Source organism: Agelaius phoeniceus, chromosome 1, assembly GCF_051311805.1.
Source record: "Agelaius phoeniceus isolate bAgePho1 chromosome 1, bAgePho1.hap1, whole genome shotgun sequence".
Taxonomy (NCBI): Eukaryota; Metazoa; Chordata; class Aves; order Passeriformes; family Icteridae; genus Agelaius; species Agelaius phoeniceus.
In genome coordinates this window covers 92,935,895-92,956,664 of record NC_135265.1, presented here as the reverse complement: position 1 = coordinate 92,956,664, position 20,770 = coordinate 92,935,895, and the positions used below count along the sequence as shown (strand labels likewise).

General features: G+C 38.1%; 1 protein-coding gene across 1 annotated transcript in view; it reads left to right on the top strand.

Annotated features, from left to right (window-relative positions):
* AHRR (aryl hydrocarbon receptor repressor) overlaps positions 1 to 20,770 on the top strand; it is an 83,300-nt gene that overhangs the window by 59,532 nt on the left and 2,998 nt on the right. The window contains exons 5-10 of the mRNA XM_054645865.2: positions 12,509 to 12,598; positions 13,886 to 14,015; positions 15,458 to 15,591; positions 17,017 to 17,216; positions 18,880 to 18,998; positions 19,942 to 20,083. Coding sequence (XP_054501840.1) covers positions 12,509 to 12,598; positions 13,886 to 14,015; positions 15,458 to 15,591; positions 17,017 to 17,216; positions 18,880 to 18,998; positions 19,942 to 20,083 — 815 coding nt within the window. The remainder of the gene's footprint in view (positions 1 to 12,508; positions 12,599 to 13,885; positions 14,016 to 15,457; positions 15,592 to 17,016; positions 17,217 to 18,879; positions 18,999 to 19,941; positions 20,084 to 20,770) is intronic.

Below are 20,770 nucleotides of genomic sequence, written 5' to 3'. Positions count from 1 at the left end.
TGTACTTTCAAAATATTTTCCAAGACAGGTGGTTTTGCAACCCCTGTGCCCCAAGCCTTCTGGCAGAAAAGGGGCACATTCAGTTTCTGAAGCCTGTTAGTGAATACTTAAGGACACTGGGCCAAACCAATAACCAGACAAAGGGGAAAATAAGTTGTATTGGCAGTCAACAAATCCAGATAGAGTTTATGGGGTGATGGGGTGGAGAAACACAATAAAATGGTGACTTGGAAAAATAATGAATCACTGGTGGGTATCTAGGCAATAGCCTTGATTGCAGGATTCATCTCATGGCTGCTAGCCACCTCCTGCTCTTCCCCCCAGCTATGCTGTGCTCGTAATCTTAAGTCCAGACTCAGAGTCTGCACTATGGTGAAGGTAATTGCCCATCCCAGATGGCTGTGGAACTGTCACGTGTTACACTATTCACTGATCTCTGGAAGAATTAAATGCCTGCTGTTAAGGGGGAGGCTCTATATGGACTTGCTTTCTTAATGACCTGTAATCAGGCATCAACCCATCACCACCTCCAACACTGCTCCTTGGATAACCAGCACTTGTACACTAAGCAGCACCCTGCTAAAATTGTCACTTGGGCTTTATTGACCACTTCACAGCTGCTCCTGCAGTTTTTCTGCTTTTCTGGACAAATAATTGATGTTCAAATTTCTGTCTCAACCCTTGCTGCTAAGGGTGTGCCTTCATGGACTTTCTTCTCTTCTTGGTTATGTTTGTTGGTCTTCTATTATGCTCTTGTAGGCTGAAGCATAGGGCTCATGGCATCTCTGTTCCCAGATGTATTGGACAGAACTCTTTTCAGGTGTGAAAATAGTGTTTCATAACCAAAATGTCACAATAAATATAAAGAAATATGGACAATGCAGGCAGCTTCTGAACAGATGCTAGTGGAGTAAGGCTGCCTGGTTCTATCACGCTCCCTTCTCACTGATGAATATTGATAAAGGCCAGACATGGCTTTTTTTTTGTCATTTCCATGCTCACTGGCAGCTCAGACACTTTTAGAGAACATCCATGCTGCTTTTCAGGATGCTCCAAGTCACACTTTTGTACAGTTCAGGGTCAGATTTCCACAAGTCTTCTACTCTTAAGGCTTCAGGGCATAAGAATCACATTCCTGTGGTTTTGTCTCATGTTTTTCTTTATGGCTGCATTGAAGATGCCATTCATAAGACTGTCCTGATACTTCTTATTCAGTGACACTGTACCTTCCATTTAATACTTTTATCAAGGACCTGGATAAGGGGATCAAAGGCACCCTTAGTCAGTCTTACAAGACATAAGGTTTGATGGGAGTGTTGGCCTGTTTGAGGGCAGGAAGGGTCTGCAGAGGGATCTGGAGAAGCTTACTACTTATTTAAATTATTTGACAGAGACTTTGAGGTGCCTGGCATCTTACATATCTTAAAATCGCAACCATATGATCCTTTACTTAAAAAATAAATAAATTACTAACACCTTCAAAACCATGAAAGCTAGGTTTGGTGGTGCAACCACTATAATTCTCCATTGAGTTTAATACTCATGGCTTCATTACATTAGCTACTTAAGCATATAAAGTTGAGTTTTTCAGCCTGAGCTTCCATGTTTTGTTCTACCAAAGCATGCAGACAAATTTTGTTGATTTGAGTTGTAAGTAGCAAAACTAGTGAGGCACTTCAGGTTATTTAGCTTCTGAACCAGCAGCATTTGTGCTTGGTATTAGCTGCTGGTGCAAAGCTACAGCACAATCAGGTGTAGATCCTGTAGCACACAGAACAGACCCTTTTTCACCCAGACAACTCTTTTATAGATTATTTCTTAATTCCATATCACAGGTTTGGAAATTCTGGTTCTAACTTGGTAGCTCCCACCAGCTTTAATACCAAATAGACCCCAGGTCCTCTTAATCAAAACCAATGAAAGTCAAACTTTTAATGCCAGCAAATGAATTAGGATTTGACACAATGTAAGTTGAAAGCTTATTATTTAACATTATGTTTCTACCTTAGAAATGGATGCAAATAATGATCTTTCTGGGAGTTACTTCAGAGAGGTGAATGTGCAAATTTTGGCACTGAAACTCGTCTCCCAGTGGCCTCTACTAACAGCTTGAACTAGAGTTCAAGTTTCATTCCGAGGGAGTTGGAAAATGATACATTAGAAAACATCCTATTGGTGCTGTTCTTCACTCTGCATAAGGAAATAACATAGGAAACCCTTTTCCCACTTGGTTTCCTGTCATTTTTTTAAACTTGTTAGTGTAATTCCACTTCCTCCTTCCAAACTGATTTATGTAATCAGTTCTTGATAAAACTGTGCTCTTGAAAAGGTACTCCAGTTTGAATTTCAGTCTGAGAGCAAGAGAATTTTACTCTTCCTGTTATTTTTAAATTTTAACTAGAAAAGGCAAATTGCAAGTCCAACAAAGTGCATGGAGATTATATGGTTCTATGACCATGGCACAAATTTCAGGAATCAAAAACTGGTCTGGAATCCCTCTGACACTCTCTTAGCACAGTCCTTCTAAACTAAATCCTGATAGATGTTGATACAGTGCTTCATTTTTTTAATCTAAGTTGTTTAAAACTGGACCATCAAAATAGGAATTTTTTTTCCAGTTAATACAACTTTTTAAAGTTACCCAAACAACGCTTTTGCTTTCCTTTGTTTTCAAACATGAGCCTTCTCCCAGTAATTTAGACAACATGATTTAAGCTGACGTTAGTCACTTGGGATGACTTACAGGGAATTTATCCATTAAAATAAACCATAAATGGGGTTAGGAGCGCCGTTTTATCACATGCGTACATTCACTTTCTTCTTGCCAGGCGTAGGCAAAACACAAAGGAACACTTCAGAGGCCCTGGTCCCTTTTATTTCTTTCTTTTCAAATAGGCATATTTCTAAAATCCAGACTTGAAATTTGGCATGGCAACAGCTCTGTGCAAAAAACATCCTTTCTCTTGCCCTTTAGACAAATAACTAATGTTCTCGCTTATTCCTTTCTTTTTTTTTTTTCTTCTTCTCTAACAAATCTGGATAGAAAAGCTATGACTGCTAAATTCCATTTGCTCCCTCCTCCAGTCCTTAGTGCTACTGTTATGAGTGCAACAATCATGATGCTGCCACAGTGCTGAGGTTTCTGAAATACAGGAGGTGGCACCATCCAACTTGACAGGGGGACAGAGAAAAACAAAATCGTGTTATCCCCTCCCTTCACATTTTCAGCCTAACTATGAGAAAAGTGATAGAAGATGGATTTTGATGGGCAAAATTGTGTGGAAATAATGAACAAAATGGTAACCACAATTGCCAGCACACATAATGTCTGAGAAGCTTAACTTTTGCCAGGACTTTTGCTAGAGATTTATGGAGGGATTTGAACAGGAAAAATAGGTACTTCTGTAGAGGCTTGTTGTGGAGCCTTTTTGCAAATGGGAAAATGCCAGTAAGTGCTTCTTTTCAGATTTCGTGACATGTTGGGCTGACGAGAGTTAGTATTTATCTTCTCCAACACAAATTTACAGATTACAATTGAGAGGGAGCAAGCTGGGAGTGGGTTGGAAAATCAGGACAGGCAGCCTATGTTCAGTATGGCAGAGCAGGAGCGGGCAGTCAGCACAGGTGTGTGGTGAGGAGAGACAGTTCTCATCCTCTGGCTGGTGCTGGCATCAGGAAAAGTGTCTTCCATTTGTCAGGAGACAGGCAAAGCTGCTGTCATATGAGGAGGGCTGGCTGAGAGACTGTACCAGAGAACAGAGCAGCTGTCCGTCCATAGCATTAAGGTGAAGAGTCAATAAGCTCTGGGCACAGATGCAGCTCTGAATCTGAGGCCGCTGTTGCTGTCTCCAGACTGTTCATCACAGCCAACTCCACCCGAGCTCACTTTTCACAGCCGCTTCCTCTGTTTCTGCTCAGGCTATTTCGGTGCCTCTTGGACACAATCCAGTGGCCACATAACTTCCTCCTCAACAAAACATATTCTCCCGTTTCAGCTCTCTTAGATTTTTTTTTCCTCTCACTGATTTCAGAGCCAGTCCTTGACAACTATTTCCACCAGTCAATAGGTTTGGTATCTGTCTCTGAGCCCTGCATCGTACAGATGCACCAGGACTTAATCTGCTACTAGAACTGACTTCTTGCATTCAGGCAACAAAGGCATTCATAACACACTGTTCATTTCATACCAATTTCTCCATTTGCTTTTCAGGAAGCGTTTTCGAAGATGGCATAGTCATATATTGCAAAAAAAACCCCAAAACATAGAGGACACAGAAGACACACACACACACTTTAAATAATTGCAATCCTGCATTGTTTAACTTGTCTTCAACTGGTTGAAGTGAAATTATAAATGAGCAGCCTAAACTGTATTCACAGATGACACTTGCTTTCAGTATATTCCTCATTCTCAATTCAGAAAAGCTCATGAGCTGCAGCCTTGCTATCTTCTCAATAAGATGAAGTGATGAGCAAGAAAGCAGGTCTAGGCTAGACTGTGTCCAGTCTTGAGAGCTTTTGCAAATTTGCAATGATTTTGTCATGGAGGTTTTGGAAAAAACCCTATGTATTTTACTAGATATATTGAATACATCCCGCTTTCACTTTTTTTTCTGCCTTAGTTAATAAAACGTAAACGCTCAAACCAAAGCAGGGGCTTGCAGAAGAGACTTGGGGAAGGATTCATTTAGTCTATAATGCAGCCTAAGATTTACAGTCATTCCTGCTGGTTAGAGGAATTGTCTCTAGCTTTCTACCCTAATCTCCCTCCATAAGATCCACTGTCATCCGCTTAATATCTCAATTAGAGGAAGTATTGCCTGCCTCTCTGGGTCAGCACAATGCCTTTGTGGCAGGATTCATCCCTGCTGTCAGAATGGGATAGGGTGTGTTTGATACAGGATACTTACAGCATACAAAACATGCATCAGATGATAACCTGCAAAGTAAAACTGTTCCCAGAGTCAATTTCAGGGATGCCATTCTCCCTGAAAATTCTACTGACCTGAAATAATGTTTTAAAAGGCTGTTTTAGCATATATTATCAAACAGAATGTGAAATACAGATTGTTTTGCTCTTCTCCTCACCCCCAAAATAGTTTTACTTTAGAAAATATGATATATAGTGCTAAATACACAGGAAAAGAGTGCTGTGAAATTAGGACATAACATTCTGTTTTCAGTATATAGGCTGCAACATTGTTTCTTTTAGGTTTTGATTCCTTACAGAAAGAGATGTCTGCCATTCATCCTCATTAACAGTTTGCAAGTACAAATAAAAGTCAGCTGTGGATGGAATATTATGACGGCTTCCTCTATTCAGGACTTGATGCACTTACATGTAAATAACACTGAAAAAAATCCAGACATTTGGTACTTACATATGTCTAATTGTCCAACATGTTGGATAAATATTATTTGAGACTCTTTTCAGTAACTTGTTTCTGTGAAAGATAATGCCTAATCTTACTACATTTGTTATTTCAAAGTCTACCTAACTAAGTTTGTTATTACAAGTGCAGAGTAGTGAGCAATTAATGCTTCATTTTGAGCCTTCTCAAATGGAATTAATCAGGCTTGCATTTTCTATATTGAAGTTGTTGAAGAGAAGACTGAAAAGCTCAGAGCAGCTGCAGAATTCAGAAAGGACGAAGAGCTGAACTTGCACTGAAGATATGATATTGCCCCAGCTTTGCTTCCATCTGTGAATACAACATCTGCTTTTGAGGAAGTGAAATGAGAAACTGCATGAATCAATATAAAGATGGTTTCTATTTCCAAGTGTAGTCCGGGGCATAGTATTTGTGAAAGAGCATTGACAGGACGGTTCCATTACTTGTAGAGCACAATCTTAAATTCAACATCATGATTAATGAGGAAACTAAAGAAATAGATATAATGATTATGTTGTAATTTAGTATTCTTTCATGGTAATTGCTAAGGTAAATGACATGTTACTCATCCACATACTCACTAACTAGCTAGCAAACATTATACCTCTAGCTATGTATTAATAAATAAAATGTGCTTTGCCCCAACAATTTTAGAATTAGTAATTCAAATATTCTTCTTTATATTATTTTGAGTAGTCTTCAGTACTTGTATACCATCCATTAACCTCAGGTAGCATTCCTATTCTTGCTTCCCATATGAAATCCTAAATGGTGAAGCATGCCAAATTTGTACTGAGGTGCTCAGTGTCACCCATGAATTCACTTTTGCATCAACAAAACCTTCCCTGTCTTTTAGCTAGTAGTCATTAGTACTGCTCCTCTCTGGAAGTACAGTCTGTATTCTCTTTTCCAGTGCCTAGTACTTGTGGAAAAAACAAGATTTAATGGGGATGCATCTCTTTCTAATATGCACTGCATCAACTTTCTACACAAACAAAGTAAGCTGATGCTTCAGCCCTTGTTTCCTAGCCCCATCTTGGGCAGAGTAGTTGGTTTTGAGGCGCCAGGTTCATTGGGGACCAGAAATTCATGGATATGTTAACAAAGAGAGGCCCTATCCCAAGGACTCAACACAGACTAAGCAAGCTTTGTTACAAAAGCTTAGTTTGGAAGGAATGTATAATGGAAGAAAAACTGCATTTACAGTTTTGCATCATGCATTCAAAACAACTTCAAAGGCAAAGTTGTTCTTGGTTGTGTCCAATACTTATTACATATCAAGCATATAAAAAAACATCACCATGGTTTAAAATGTGTTTACATGTGTGCACACATTGCAATCTCACCCTCCAGGGAACTACTATGTTTTCTTGAAAGTTTATAGCTCACAATTACCGGAGCCCAGTGACTTACATTTTCCTAGCTGATTTCCAGGAGGCTGCTTTCAGCTGCTGCCTCCTGACGAGCCCCAGCGTTCCAGCTCCCTTGCTAGGCTGAGGACACGTATATAAACAAGCATCTCCAAGGTTTCCCTAGTTCCTTCGTGGAAGTGATGGGATATTGAAAAATGGAATAATGAGAAATTTCACCAGCTGAATGATTCACAATCATTTGTGCCTTTCAGATGGCCCAGCTGTTCCCTGTGACAGTAAATGGGAGGGCCAGGGCTCAAATCTGTCTGGCATTGTGAATGATTGTTGAAAATGTTGACCTTGGTAGTGCAGCACTAGATGCTGAATTTCCATACTGAAAGAAGCCTGAAGTGATATCCAGGGTCAAGGACACAGGCAGGAACATGAACTTTGTTTTATTTGGGGTGACAGGAGGAATGAAAGGGGCATAATGGTCAATAAATGCATCTTTCTTTGCATTTGAAAATAAACATTTCTGCTGTCTATAAAAACCAGGGTATCAGATTGAGCACTTTCTCTCTGAAAGGCTTCCCATATAACTCCATGTCTGCAGACTTCAGCTACTGCTTCCTTCTCTGGCTCAAATGATGGAAATTTGTCTTCTGTTTTGTTTCTTTTGCCTGAAATTTAATCTGTACATGCAAACCCTTGATCAAAACTGAATGCTAAAACAATTCTGCCACTCTCCTTTGCACGAAATAGTGCTTACTCACAGAAATACTCCTTTTGAAGTTGCTTTGTAGATAGATAATCCAGAGGGCTAAGAGATACTGTACTTGTTGAGCAAAGGCCATATTCTGATGTCACCAGATATGGTATTTCTGAATAGTCTTTTATGCTATTTTGCTATTTTTTACTTCAGGGTTCTGTAAGAATTAATTTTTTTTTTTTTTTTTTGTATATAAAGAGAACCAGGGAACCTCAGGGTTCAGAGGAATTTTTGAGAAGGGCAACTATGAGTCCTAAAAACTCCAGCGGAAAGAAATACTGATTCACTAAACAATGCAGTTTAAGACAGAAGACACAATTAACTGTCTGCATTTCCTCCTAATATTCATAAGACATGAGCAAGTATATAGTTTCCAGAGTTTTTAAATAGCTACTTATTTAGATCACCAGAAAATGGCCCCATCCCACATAGGATGCAAAAACCCAGTGATCCACTATTAAATGAAGCTGTTCCAGATAAACTGTGAGCCAACTGACCCTGGAAATTTAGTACCCAAGTTGCGTGACTCGAAAATCTGTTCAAAGCAAGGCATGGCTGCAGGCCTTGACTGTTGTACTTTAGTAGCCATAGTAACATGGTCTCTGGAGACCTAATGCTAGTGAATTTTCCTTTATTTCAAGGAAGAGTAATAAGAGAAATGTGCATTGGAACTCGTTCTCTCTCTTTTTTTTTTTTTCCTCCTCCTTATTTTTACTATGCCATGACCTTGACCAAAATATCTTTGAAGTATTTTCTGGCTGATTTTCTGCTACGAGACCAGGAAAAAAAAATCAGGATATATAAAGGAGCTTGCCAAAGGAAGTCCTATCTTCCTCAAAATATTTGCCTTCATTCCCAAAGAGAATCTCTTGACTAATAAAGTTTCAAAAACTTCTTAATGGAAGGAACTGATAACTTTCATCTCACAGCTACTGCAGGCACCAGAATAATATCATACTTTCTTTGAACTGACAGATTAATTGTTTTTTTGTTTCAGTAGCAGGTGCAGCTTTTCGTGAGTACATAATTGGATGTACATGTTTTTTCAAAAGAACACAAGCCCCTATCTGGTGCCAAGCTCTCTTTTTTTTTTTTTCATTTGGGAAAAAAGTCCCACATGATTTCATTTTTTAAGTACAATGTAGAAAACTCATGTAAGTGTTTTTAAAAAGCCAAATACAAACAAACAAATGTTCACAATACGTACTTAAGTCTGTCTCACATGTTTCAGCTATTATCCTGGATTAGAAATTCCATCTGTCATTGAATCCATATGGTTTACCAAATGGCAGTTTAAAACCATGTATTTTTTGCAGATTTGAAGTTAGTTGTTTTTTGTTGTAGAAGTTTTAAGGTCCATACTAATAGTTTTGCGTGTTTGTTTCTGTGTGTGCATGTGTAAGAACATGTAATATTGCAAAAAAGTTTTAGTTTGCAAGTGGACTCTACTGATTGAAACACTCTTGTTGTACACAAAACAAATACCACCAACATTGAGCGATGGAGTTTGGTTATTTTCCCCTCTAAATACCAGAGCTCCATTTAGGCTGTCCATAATTTCTGCAGAGAGGATTAAAGTGAAATGAGAAGAGCTGTCTTTACTTCTCCGTGCTGTCCCCTCAGTGTTCAGGGCAAACGTGTGCTGTCATTAAAGAGTGCAAACTGCACAGGTTCAGGCTGGCCCACGTCCTCTTTCCTGTTTCATCTCTGCAGGTTATCCATTTCCCAGGCACATGGCTGCTGTGGTTCTGACACAGCACACCTCCTCTTCACTGGGAATGAGAGAAAGCCATTGCTGAGAATTTTATTTCAATAACGGAGAATGCTTAAAAATCATAAGTGGAGCCATATACTTTGCTGTGATGTTTAATGTGAGATGTGGTAACTTAGAACAAAAATGCTGGGAATAGTTTTCACTCATTCTTGTGGACTGAAGCTGTCTCTCCTACTCAGTCTAACAAGTCACTAGGCTTCCAGCCAGAAAAATAGAAAAACCTCTATGCAGTGTTACTGTAAAGGATTTCACTATGGAGTTGTATTTGATACCTGAGAGATGTATCTTAGAGGTTGGAAAAGGTATTTCCCTACTGATTTGCCATCACCATTACCCACTCGGGTGGCAAACACCCTCCTCCTTATCCCCACCTCTGGTAAGTAGATAAGAAAAGTATAAATCCCAGCCCATGTCTGACTCTATTGAGTCTTCTGTGTTACAGATGTCTGTTTTCCCACTGAACTACAGTTGAGGGTAATACTGAGGAAGCAGTATTGCAGGCGTGGATGAGACTCACTGGTGTAAAATTTTACTTGATATGCAGCTTGTCTTTTTTTAATGTGTCTGAAGCAGCAGGTTTCCCAGCTAAAATTAATTTAGAGACATGGAATTTGTGTTAATCCTCAACTTAGTCATGTGGCTCCATAAAAGTTGTTTTTGCACCAAAGTGGATTTTGATTTCCCTGCTTGCAGGGCAAAGAACCTGATGTCTGCAGTTGGGGTGGTGAAAACCAGGGGGTGCTTATTTAAGAGATATAACCTCAGGAGAGGACACCAGCATTTTGAGAACAAACCAAAAACAAAGCAGGGGAAGTTTGGAAAACTCTTCATTTACATACATGCTTCAAATCCACACTTGTTTCTGGCTTAAGCTAAACACATGGCTCCTTGAACTTTTCCTCCACTTCTTCTTCCCTCTTCCTCCCTCCCACCTCTCTCTTAATGCCTACTCCAACCTCACAGATGTAGTTGCCAGTACATTAATCTGAATCCCTGGAAATACACATGGTCCCATTTCCCTTTCCAATTTTTAGGAACTCATGCACCTAGTCCAGCCTGACTCTAGCTCTATGGAAAAAAGATGTGTAAAGAAAAACCTTCCTGCTTTCCACTGTGGGGCATCAAGTCTTACATTTTAAGGGTAGAGACTGATCTCTTATATATGTGTCTAGGCCTAAAGAGTGTGTAAGACTAATTTTTGAACAGATGAATTTATCTCTTGATTCATACAAGCAATCCTTGACAAAGGCAGATATGCCTCCAGGGGCTGAAAAACTCCAGCTTGCCTGCAGGACAATTGGAGGGTACATTTTTAAAATGTTCAGCATGATAATATGTAGGATTCTTTGATAAAATTCAGATCTTGTGGTCTTTGAAGCTTAAACAATAGAGGTAGGGCTTGGTGTGTCATTTTGCATAGCTTAAGAACTTTTATTTAATTAAGCACATTTCTTTCATTTTTTAAATGTTCTTAACTTCTGCCTGGTCCTGTTTCATGGGCATGACTCAAGGTCTTTCAGAATATGCCTGGTAAGGGGCACAGACAAAAGGGAGCTCCTTTAAGTGTCCCACAGTTATCTTTATGGAAAATTTTAGTCTATCCAAATTAAAAGGCCTGCCAGATGTTCAAAACGTAATAAAATTCCTAACATCACATCACTGATGGTTTCATTGTTATGAAGACAAGTCCAAAGAGACAAGATGCCAAAAATGCCTTCTTGTCTCCGTTTGATGTTGGAAATGTATATGACAGATACCATCCACGGAGGTTCCTCTCAGTGCAGTGAGAGGTGCAGATGTGAAGATGCAGAAATCTTGACACACCATCTTCTTGTTGGTTGGGTGCTGGGACAAATTTGGGCATTATTTAGAGCAGGAAATAGCACCAGTTGAGCAAGTCCTCGTGCTTGAAGAGTTGACAAGGATAATTAGTGTTGAACACAAGCACAACTAGGCAGAGATCACTCTTATTCTGCAAGGGATCTGCACCTATGGAGCTGACCTGGAGCAAAACAAGATTTGCCATTGACTGTTCTTAGCATTGACTTATGACTAGTATTGACCTGATTGAATCACTTGCTGCTATGGCCATTGAAGGCTCTCCACTACTCTTCTCAAGTCATTGATTCACAGGTTTTTAAGGCACAGAGCCTCTGGCCAAGTGTGGTCCCATGGGGCCACGTTTCCAAAGGTGCTCCACATTTATGATGGGAGCCAAACCTTCTGAGGAGGTCAGTCTATTGTGCACTGAACTCTTGAAATTCTGCCCACCATTGTCACAGTGGGAACAGCTTTCAAGCAGACTTGGAAATCTGGTCCTTATTTAGGAACCAAAAAGAGAACCAAGCTCACAAGAATATGTCAGTGTATCTGGTTACTGAGCAATTGAAAATCTGTCCTCACTGTGTTTCAGGATTAACTCAGGATTAATAGGCACATTGAGAGTAAGGGGAAGCAAGGATGATAATAATAATATAGCAGTATTTCAGCAACAGCTATTTGAACTGTAATCTCAAAGACCTCCAAACCACCACACTAAAGGATCTAGACTGCCTTGGAGTGCAAGCCTGCTGGAGTAAAGATATGTTACCAAACCTTTATCAAGGGAAGAGAGGCAGAATTGATCAGTCCTTGTGCAGCTGGGGACTGACTTTTTATATTCATGGGGACTGACTTTTTATATTCATTGCATTCGTGCAATTATGTTATGTATGTATTTTTATAGCAGCTTAAGAAAAAAGCCATACAAAAAAACCATACAGATCCAGTTTTAAAGCCATGGTTAAAACAGCACATGTATTTAATTTTCCCTTTGGATGTTATTATATTAAATGTATTAATGCATATATATTTAAAGCAATTATTATGGAATGTGCAGTTTTAAATTAAAAGGAAAAACAAAGTAGTTGACACTTGCTATTAAACTTTTAATTCTATGAATTAATGAGCAAATATAATTATGCAGACCATTAAGCAGACAATAAACTAGTAATGCAATATGGTCATTATACTGTAATTAAATATTTTAACTTTTTTAGAAAAGAAAGAAAGCATGTTCCAGGTTGTTACTCATTTTTCATGGTAGGAAAGAATTTAGTGTCCAAGTTTTTGCAGAATGAGTTTTTTCTTTCCTAGGATATTCTTAAATTGATTACATTGATACTATTTTTATTCTTTATCTTCTGATTATCTTTCAATGTATTTTATTTTCCTTTTTCAGTCACTGAATGGTTTTGCCTTGGTGGTGAGTGCAGATGGAATGATATTCTATGCATCATCGACAATTGTGGACTATCTAGGGTTTCATCAGGTAAATGTATTCAGAATTACTTAGAATACCCAGTCACTGACATTGTATTAACTTTCTTGTCAATACACATATTGTCAATATTATAACTTCTGCTATTATTTGTAAATGCAGCACTGTATGTTGCATACCTTTGACTGCTGATTAGACATACATTTACTGAAATAAAGTTATTTTACTATACCATCTCAGACTAATTTTTTTTTGTCAATCTGACAGGTGAAGATTTATTTCTTGCAATTTCCTTTTATAAAGCTTTCGTTAGCAGAAACATGATCCATTATAAAACTAAGATTTAGCTAGAAGTTTTTTTTCAATTTCAATATAAGATGCTGCTTTTCTAGGCTGGCTAGCTGTGTGTAATAAGTATATTCTAAAGTCACAGAATAACAGAATCACACAGTTGTAAAGGACCTCTGGAGGTCATCTAGTCCAACCTCCTGCTAAAGCACATCGAGCTAGAGCAGGTTGATGCAGGACTAATCAAGCTTTGAGTTTCTGTGACCCCTCTGGAAGATGTGTTCCAGTGTTTAGCCACCAAGACTGTAATTTTTTTCACTTATTAATTCCCAGCTTCCTATGTTGCCACTTGTGTCTGTTGCTTCTTGCCCTCTCACTACCGAGAAGAGTCAGCCTTTGTCTTCCCTTCCCCTGCTCATTTGGTTGATGTATACAGCAGTACATTCTTTCTGTGGTTTTCCCTTCTGAAGGCTGAATAAACCCTGTTCATCTCTCCTGGATGTGCTCCAGCTCTCTTAAGTGTCTTGGTAGCACTCTCCTGAGCTAATTTTGACATTCTAATCTCTTTCTTTTCATGAGGTACCCAAAATTAAGAGAGAAATTTGCCTTTGCTGAACTTCCTGAGGTTCCTCTCAGCCTATTTTTTACAGCCCACCAAGGAGCTGCCTTGCCCTCCCCAGCTAAGGGAGGTACCCTCTGCAAACCCCCTGAGCATGCATTCTATCCCATGATTCCTTAGTAAAGAAATTAAAGAGGATTTGTCCCAGCATAAATCCCTGGGGGATGCCACTAGTGATCACTTGCCAGTTGGATGTTTATTAGTCACATTTGCATATGTACAAAAGAGTTAAGAATAGAAAGAATCATCTTAGGATGTGAAGGGAAAAAGCAGATGTTGAGAAGGAGGGGTCTTTGAAACAACTTTCCTCATTAAAGCTGCTCTGAAGGTGTCCTACACCTGCCATTATTTTAAGAAAACTATCAATCTAAAGATAAGGGGCTGCCCCTCTACAGTTACTAATTAACCATTCCTTGTTGTAATTGTTTCAGACTGATGTAATGCACCAAAACATATATGATTACATCCATGTGGATGACCGCCAGGATTTCTGCAGACAGCTGCACTGGGCCATGAATCCTCCCCAGATGCTGTCGGGACAGCAACTACAGTCAGAAACAGGTGGGATTGTGCATGTTGGTTGGAAACATAGGCACCACTGTACAGAGGGAGAATTGCACTCCACCTATGCTCGTATCAGCACCATCTCTAGTCAGATTCTTCACTGGAAAGATGCACAGTGGCCATCTATTTACATTATTGTCTCAGAGATTACATTTCTTCCTGATCCTGGGCATTTATAAGGCAGAGTGCTTAAGCCACTGGTGCTACAAAGTTGTTTCCTTTGCTTTTCTCTTATGTGCCTACACGTTTTCTTACATGCTCAGAATGAGCAGCATCAGTTCTTCATACTGCCAAAATTTTGTTGGCAACAGATCAGGGCATCAATAGTCCTCTCATTGATGCAAAAGGTTTCTGTACAGAATAACCATGGAAGCATCACTTTCTGCCATTTGTTTTCCCATGCAAAATGATGTAGACAGGAGCCTTCTGAGGAACAAATAGGTTTAGCAATGCACCTTTTCTTCTGAGGCTATACTTCCCTAGGATGGGGATTGGATGCCTGCCCTCAAAGTTTCTCCTACATGAGATATTAAGCTGAAATCACAACTACAGAACTTACAATCAGGTTGAGATTGTTAACATTATAAAGAAATATCAATCCCAGCAAAATGTATGCATTTCACCAGAAGTTGAGGTAGTAATTGAGGAAATAAATTGGGAAGTATAGTCACCAGGTGAGTGGGGAGAAACTTGCAAGAAATCCTTCAGCAACCTCTAAGAAGTCCTCAGGAACACAGTCATGTAACTTTGGTGGAATTTCTTGCATTTCCTGAAAAACAGTTTCTGTGTTTTACAGAGGAGTCTTATAAATATCTGAGGAGCTTTGCAAGATTTTGTAGGAAGTACTCAGGAAACAAGCAAAACAACATGCGCTGCTATTTCAAAGTATAAAATTTACAAATATTTGGAATTTTCATCCTAATGTATATTGTGGAGAATTTCAGGTCTCAAGTTCATAGTTTTGTATAAATACTTGTGTCTTTTGGGAAATATTTCAAAAAACTGCACTTGTACAAAAAAATCAAGGAGGTGCAACACCTGAACATTAGCTAAAAATCTACTCTCCATTTTTTTGTTGTGTTTTTTTCCTAGGATTATAATTTTTCCTTAATTTGCTCTCCTGTCTAATGCATTTTCTGTGATCTCTGATCTCAAAACCAGCAACATCTGTTACCCTGTTTTGCATCATTAAAAATCACAAAAACCCAGGAAATAAAGTCCAAATTTCTGAAGATACTCCCCCGAATCCCATTGCAGAGCTTTTATTTTTCTTTTGTTAGAGCATGTGCAGATGTATCCATACATGACACCATTGAATATTCGCCCATCCATAAAGCAATTTTTAGCAATTTCCGTAACAGCTTCCTCAATTGGCTACAGAACATTTTCATTATTTCTTAGTGTGATCTGATATATGTTGCCTCCACTGTTGTTCCTAGGGGAAGAATATATTCTCAGTAAATTGTTCAAAGCACAAGAGAATGACAGCATGACAACAGATTATTCTTCCTTTTTAACTCGCTGTTTCATCTGTCGAGTTCGCTGCTTGTTGGACAGTACTTCTGGATTCCTTGTAAGTACAACTTCACTTAGATCACTGTAGGCATGACATAATAGACTTTAATTACTTCATATGAAAAATTCTTCAACATAAATATTGTGGAAATCCATGGACAGGATACACTTTTCTTTTGCTGTGCACTAACAAGAAACACCTAGGATAATTATTAATATATGTAAAGAATGATGGGAGAAAAGAAGATTGTAATATTTGAAATTGAAAGACTTAAAAAATGTTTATGTTTTAAGCTCTCTTTGACAATATCTGTCCTCAATTTGTACTGGGCATAGCCCAAGGGTGGCAAGTCTGAATTTGAACAATTAACATTTAAGCCCAAAGTATTTGCTTTAAGGAGAAGGAAAAATAATGATCTGGTTTTTCCTTTTGAAAAGAATCCTTTAGTAATAAAAGCCAGAATTAGAAAGTGTCTCGCATGCTCCATACTAGGAGCAGTTCATTTCTAGGAATCACTTCTTCTCCATTTCCTTAGTAAAGACCAATGCTGTTTCTACTTAGGGGAAACTCCAGCACGTGCAAAGAAAATGAAACTACCAGCATGAGACTGAGAAATGCAAGTTCTGTCTCAGATGCTCACTTGCTGGGAGGCTGTGGGTCTCAGCAGCCATCATGTCTGCATCCGCGCTTTAATCTCGTAGCTCTGGAAAATGCCTAACTCAAATGGGCTGGTTTTTCACTGGGCATTTTTTGGTAGTTAATTTTTTCACTGAGAGGCAACAGCTTGCTATTAACTTGAACCCTGCTTTCTGACTACACAGACATTTGAGGCAGGGATGGACGGTTCCTTCCAAACTGTGCACTCTCTACATGGCTACCTTGAGCCTATTTTTTTCCTTGGTACATGTCTGCACCACCCTTGGGTTGTGCCAGTCTGTATACTTCCCAGAGAAAGTGCAGAATAAGAGGAAAGAACTAAGAAATCTTGCTGGAGAGAACAGAGCATGGAAAAATAATGGTTCCAGCTTCAGTGGGGTACGGAGGAAACAACTCAGTGTTTGCACCACTGTACATGGCCCGTTTTGGCAAACAGAATGTAACACAGAACTTCTACTGCTGAGTACACAAGAGAGAAAAAACTCTCAACCAGCTTCAAAAGTCTCATCTTACTGTTGATAGTACCTCCACCCACCCTGTCTCTGAAATGGCATGGTTTAAATTATATGAAGAAAATGAAATTCGTAGTTTGAATCGCTGATTCAAAACTGGGTTTGGTTAAATGACACAGTCTATAGGTTGTATTAGTATTTTAAATGTTTATACACTAAATGCTTAAGTTGTTGGGTTTTTTCTTTTTTTTCTTGTTTTTTTTTTTTTTATGGGGGATTTTTGTTTTGTGGGTTTTTTTTTTTTTTTTTTTGGTGTTTTTTTTTGTTTTTGTTTTTGGTTTTTTGTTTTCTTTTGGTTTATTTTTTATACCAGACAATGCAGTTCCAAGGCAAACTAAAGTTCCTCTTTGGACAAAGGAAGAAGTCGTCATCAGGAACAGTATTGCCACCTCAGCTGTCCTTATTCTGCATAGTGGTACCACTTCTGCTCCCTTCTGTGACAGAGATGAAGATGAAAAGCCTGCTTGTGAGAGCAAAACACAAAGCTGACGATGCAGCAGCAGCAAACACAAAGTATTTACAAATCAATCTTTTGGCATTTAGTGAAGATTATGGGCTATTAAGCATGTAAAAACCACAAATTATATTAAATATCTCTCCATTTTAAAACTCTTTCTTAGAAAAGTGAATAATTAATCTGGATTTACTATTGAATAAAAAATAAATATAATGCAATTACTATAATAGAGCATAATAGAATGCAAGATGATGCAATATATTGTACTTTATTTATAATACCTGTTAAGTAATTTATTTCAATATACAAAATTTTATATTATAAATGGAACATTAGGATATCTTTCTAACCTTCAAAAGTTACCAACGCAGTAAGCCAGCTCTAAAAGTGAAAAGAAAAAATATTTTTACTGCGAGCTTTCTAATTTCAGTATCTTCTGCTAACACAATTATTTTGACTTGGGCATTTTGGTAACAAACAAAGGAAAAGGAAGACTTCAGAAAGCTGAATGTGTGTGTGGGGGGGGTGTGTTCACAAAGAGTCTAATGAGTTGTATTTGGTGTATGCATTTATCTTTCAACAGAAGTTTTATGAACATGTAAATTTACAATGCACTAAATGGCTCGGGGGTGATCATTTGGTAGCAATCACAAAAGATCAGGACAGATTGTGTTCAGACTCATCTCCTTCCTAACACTTATTTTTGTTACTCTTCTATGGCAGAATTTGTTGACATTTGGGGCTAGGATTGTATTTTCTCTTTTTTGCTTAAATATAACCTTACAGTAATGAGTTCTATTGCTGTGAAGCAAAATGCTCATCAGTATCACTGACAGTACCATAATTTGGCTTTTAATTAGATTATGCTTGTGTATGTGTGGATTCAGTATCCAGATGTATAATGTGGTTCTAGTACATACATCCTTCTCACTAAATTGCTGGAAGTCTAATATAATGGCCTATGCAGGCTTTTGGAATTGAGTTGGAAAGTCATTTCTACTTGCTAGTTTTTCCAGTGGCCCAGGAGAAATTAACTGATGATCAAAATTGAGCTCTTAATAGAGAAGCGCTTTACTACCTGACTGGACAGTGGCCAAGGATCTGACAAGAATGAAGCAACCATTTATCTTCAGTGTTTCCTTTGGTTCAGGCATGGTAGCCAAGGATGGTGGGCAGATTTACACAGTTTTGTTTTTTTCAAGGGTCTTAATGCAAGGAAGCATTTGTAATTCTGGATTACAGACAGTGCACCCTTTTAAAGCCCCGATTGAAGCATTTTCAACTAAAGATTGGAAGAAATACATTCAAATCATATGGTGCTTATTGCTAATTGAAGTAATGCCAGCTCTTAAATGCATTGCTGGTCTCTGTGATGTACGTACCTCCAACGTAACTTGAATAGGAAGAGCAAAATATACACAGCATTTGTCTCGATTCCAGATGAAATTTATTTTTCCACATATAGTAAGTCATGAACAGAATATTCCTAAACATAACTATTCCTCTTAATTGAATACAGAACTCCATGCACACACTAGTTGCAGAAACCAAATGATGCAGGAAAAAGATAATTATTTAGTGCTAGTTACTATATATATAAACCAAACGCCTTTGCTAACGGCCACCAGCTTGAAAATCATATCTTTTGGAGTCTCTGATTCTAGAGTCTGTGCTTTCAATCACTGACAAGGAATTTGCCACATTTTCTCCCCTCTACAGCTCCAGTTCAAAAGGTAGTTCAGGACTTTGTGAAGCAACAGAATTATATGGAAGAAACAATCACCATGAAGGTGCTGCCTTCACTAATGCATTGCAGATTGCTGAAAACCAAATCAAAGGTACTGCTAAGTACTTCTAGATTATATAGAGTTTATGGAAAAAGAACCTCATCCTTTATTTTCTCCTGAGAAGTTCTTCAGGTTTTGGTCCCAGTGCTCTCCTTCTTCTCCCTAATAACCTCTTCTTTAAAAAAATACAAAAAAATTGTCCACCTCAAAAGATAATGCAGAGTAAGTCTGTGGTTTCAGAGGGGGTAGAAAATTTACAGAGAAATAAACAATCATGGTAAAGAGTAAATAGTAAATAAATAGTAGTAAAATAATACTCAATGTATGCTTACCTAAAAGTGGCAGCACTGAATTTAATAAGTTTATGTGAAAATCCTGATAATTAATAACAATATCTATTCCTCTTTGATGAAAACTGGAAGATATGTTACAAATGTTAGTTTTCCCCAAAGATTAGAAGACAGAGGAAAATTAGAATGCATTGTCTTTAAAACTCATGATGTGCCCACAGCTTTGACTCATGCTTTTTCAATGTTTGGCTGTGGAAAAATTATGAGTCTAGGCTCTATTACAGATTTTACAATGGATAAAGTTTTGATGGTAAGTCTACCCCACTGGGCAACTTCTTCTTGAGCAGACTTATACTCATCCTTCTGTCATATCTGCTGGAGATCATTAATGTCTTTAAAATTATTCTCTCCTATAGCTCCATTTTTCATTAACATTTTTTGTGGGTACTACTACTACTGACATGAAAATATTAGAAGGAATGACTGTTACTGTAAAATCCTTGGTTACAGTTTGAGTGCCTTACTAGACTTTTCAAATTTTAGTTTTAAGATGTAATTTGCTTCATTTTGTGACATTTTAGATTGTACTTTCCTATGCTGATGCTTCTAGGGCAACAAAGAAATCTTTGAATGTTTGAAGTCTAGCTAACAAAAAATATTCAATACCGCTTGTATTAAAATCTATTTTCTTTTAAATTATATAGCAAAGAATAATGGAGAAAATGGCATTTCTCTAGTCAAAGTACAAACAAATGAAGATCACTGGGTCTGGGTTCAAGCTAACACTCAGCTTCTGTATCGAAGTGGTTGTTCAGAATATGTCCTTGCCCAACAGCAAATGTTAAAGTAAGTATATTTTCCAGTACCAAAAAGAAAAAAAAATAGGAAAATGAATGCATTCTTTTTGTATGAAATCTTTCAAAGGGCTGTAGTGACCTAAGAGAAGAGCTGAATGAGAAGAATTTAGTTTACTTATGATATGGAAATCTCTTTCTGTCTTGGAACATATGAAATGGCAGCTACAATCCTAAACAATATTTATTTTCTGTCTTCAGCCTTTTCTTCTTCTGAAGTTGAGTATACATATACATTAACACAGAAAGAAATCACTTGATTATTAATATATGTCTTTCTTGCACAAAAAAAATGTATTCTGGTTTTGTTTTATGTTGCAGCTGAAAATCTAGTGTCCTAGTTTTTCTGCTTATCAGCATTTGATTATGTTAAGCTTTTTTTTCCCTTCATGTAAGACAGTTGAGCTCATGTTTTCAGTTGTGTATGTGCAACATAAGCTAAAGAAGGGTACTCATGTTCATTGTATGCCTGTAGACAGATATATCTAGTTGCCTGTAAGCTCAGTCACAGAGTAACTAATCTCACAGTAAACTAATCTCACAGATTTGCATTGAGAGAGGAGTTTTTGGATGAGTTTTACCCTTTCCTCTCAAGTGGGCTTTGCATCCTTCCCCCATGGGACTGTCTGTTCCAGTTCCTGTGGGCCTTGTTGAAGTATCTCTTCAAGCTGGTCTGAGG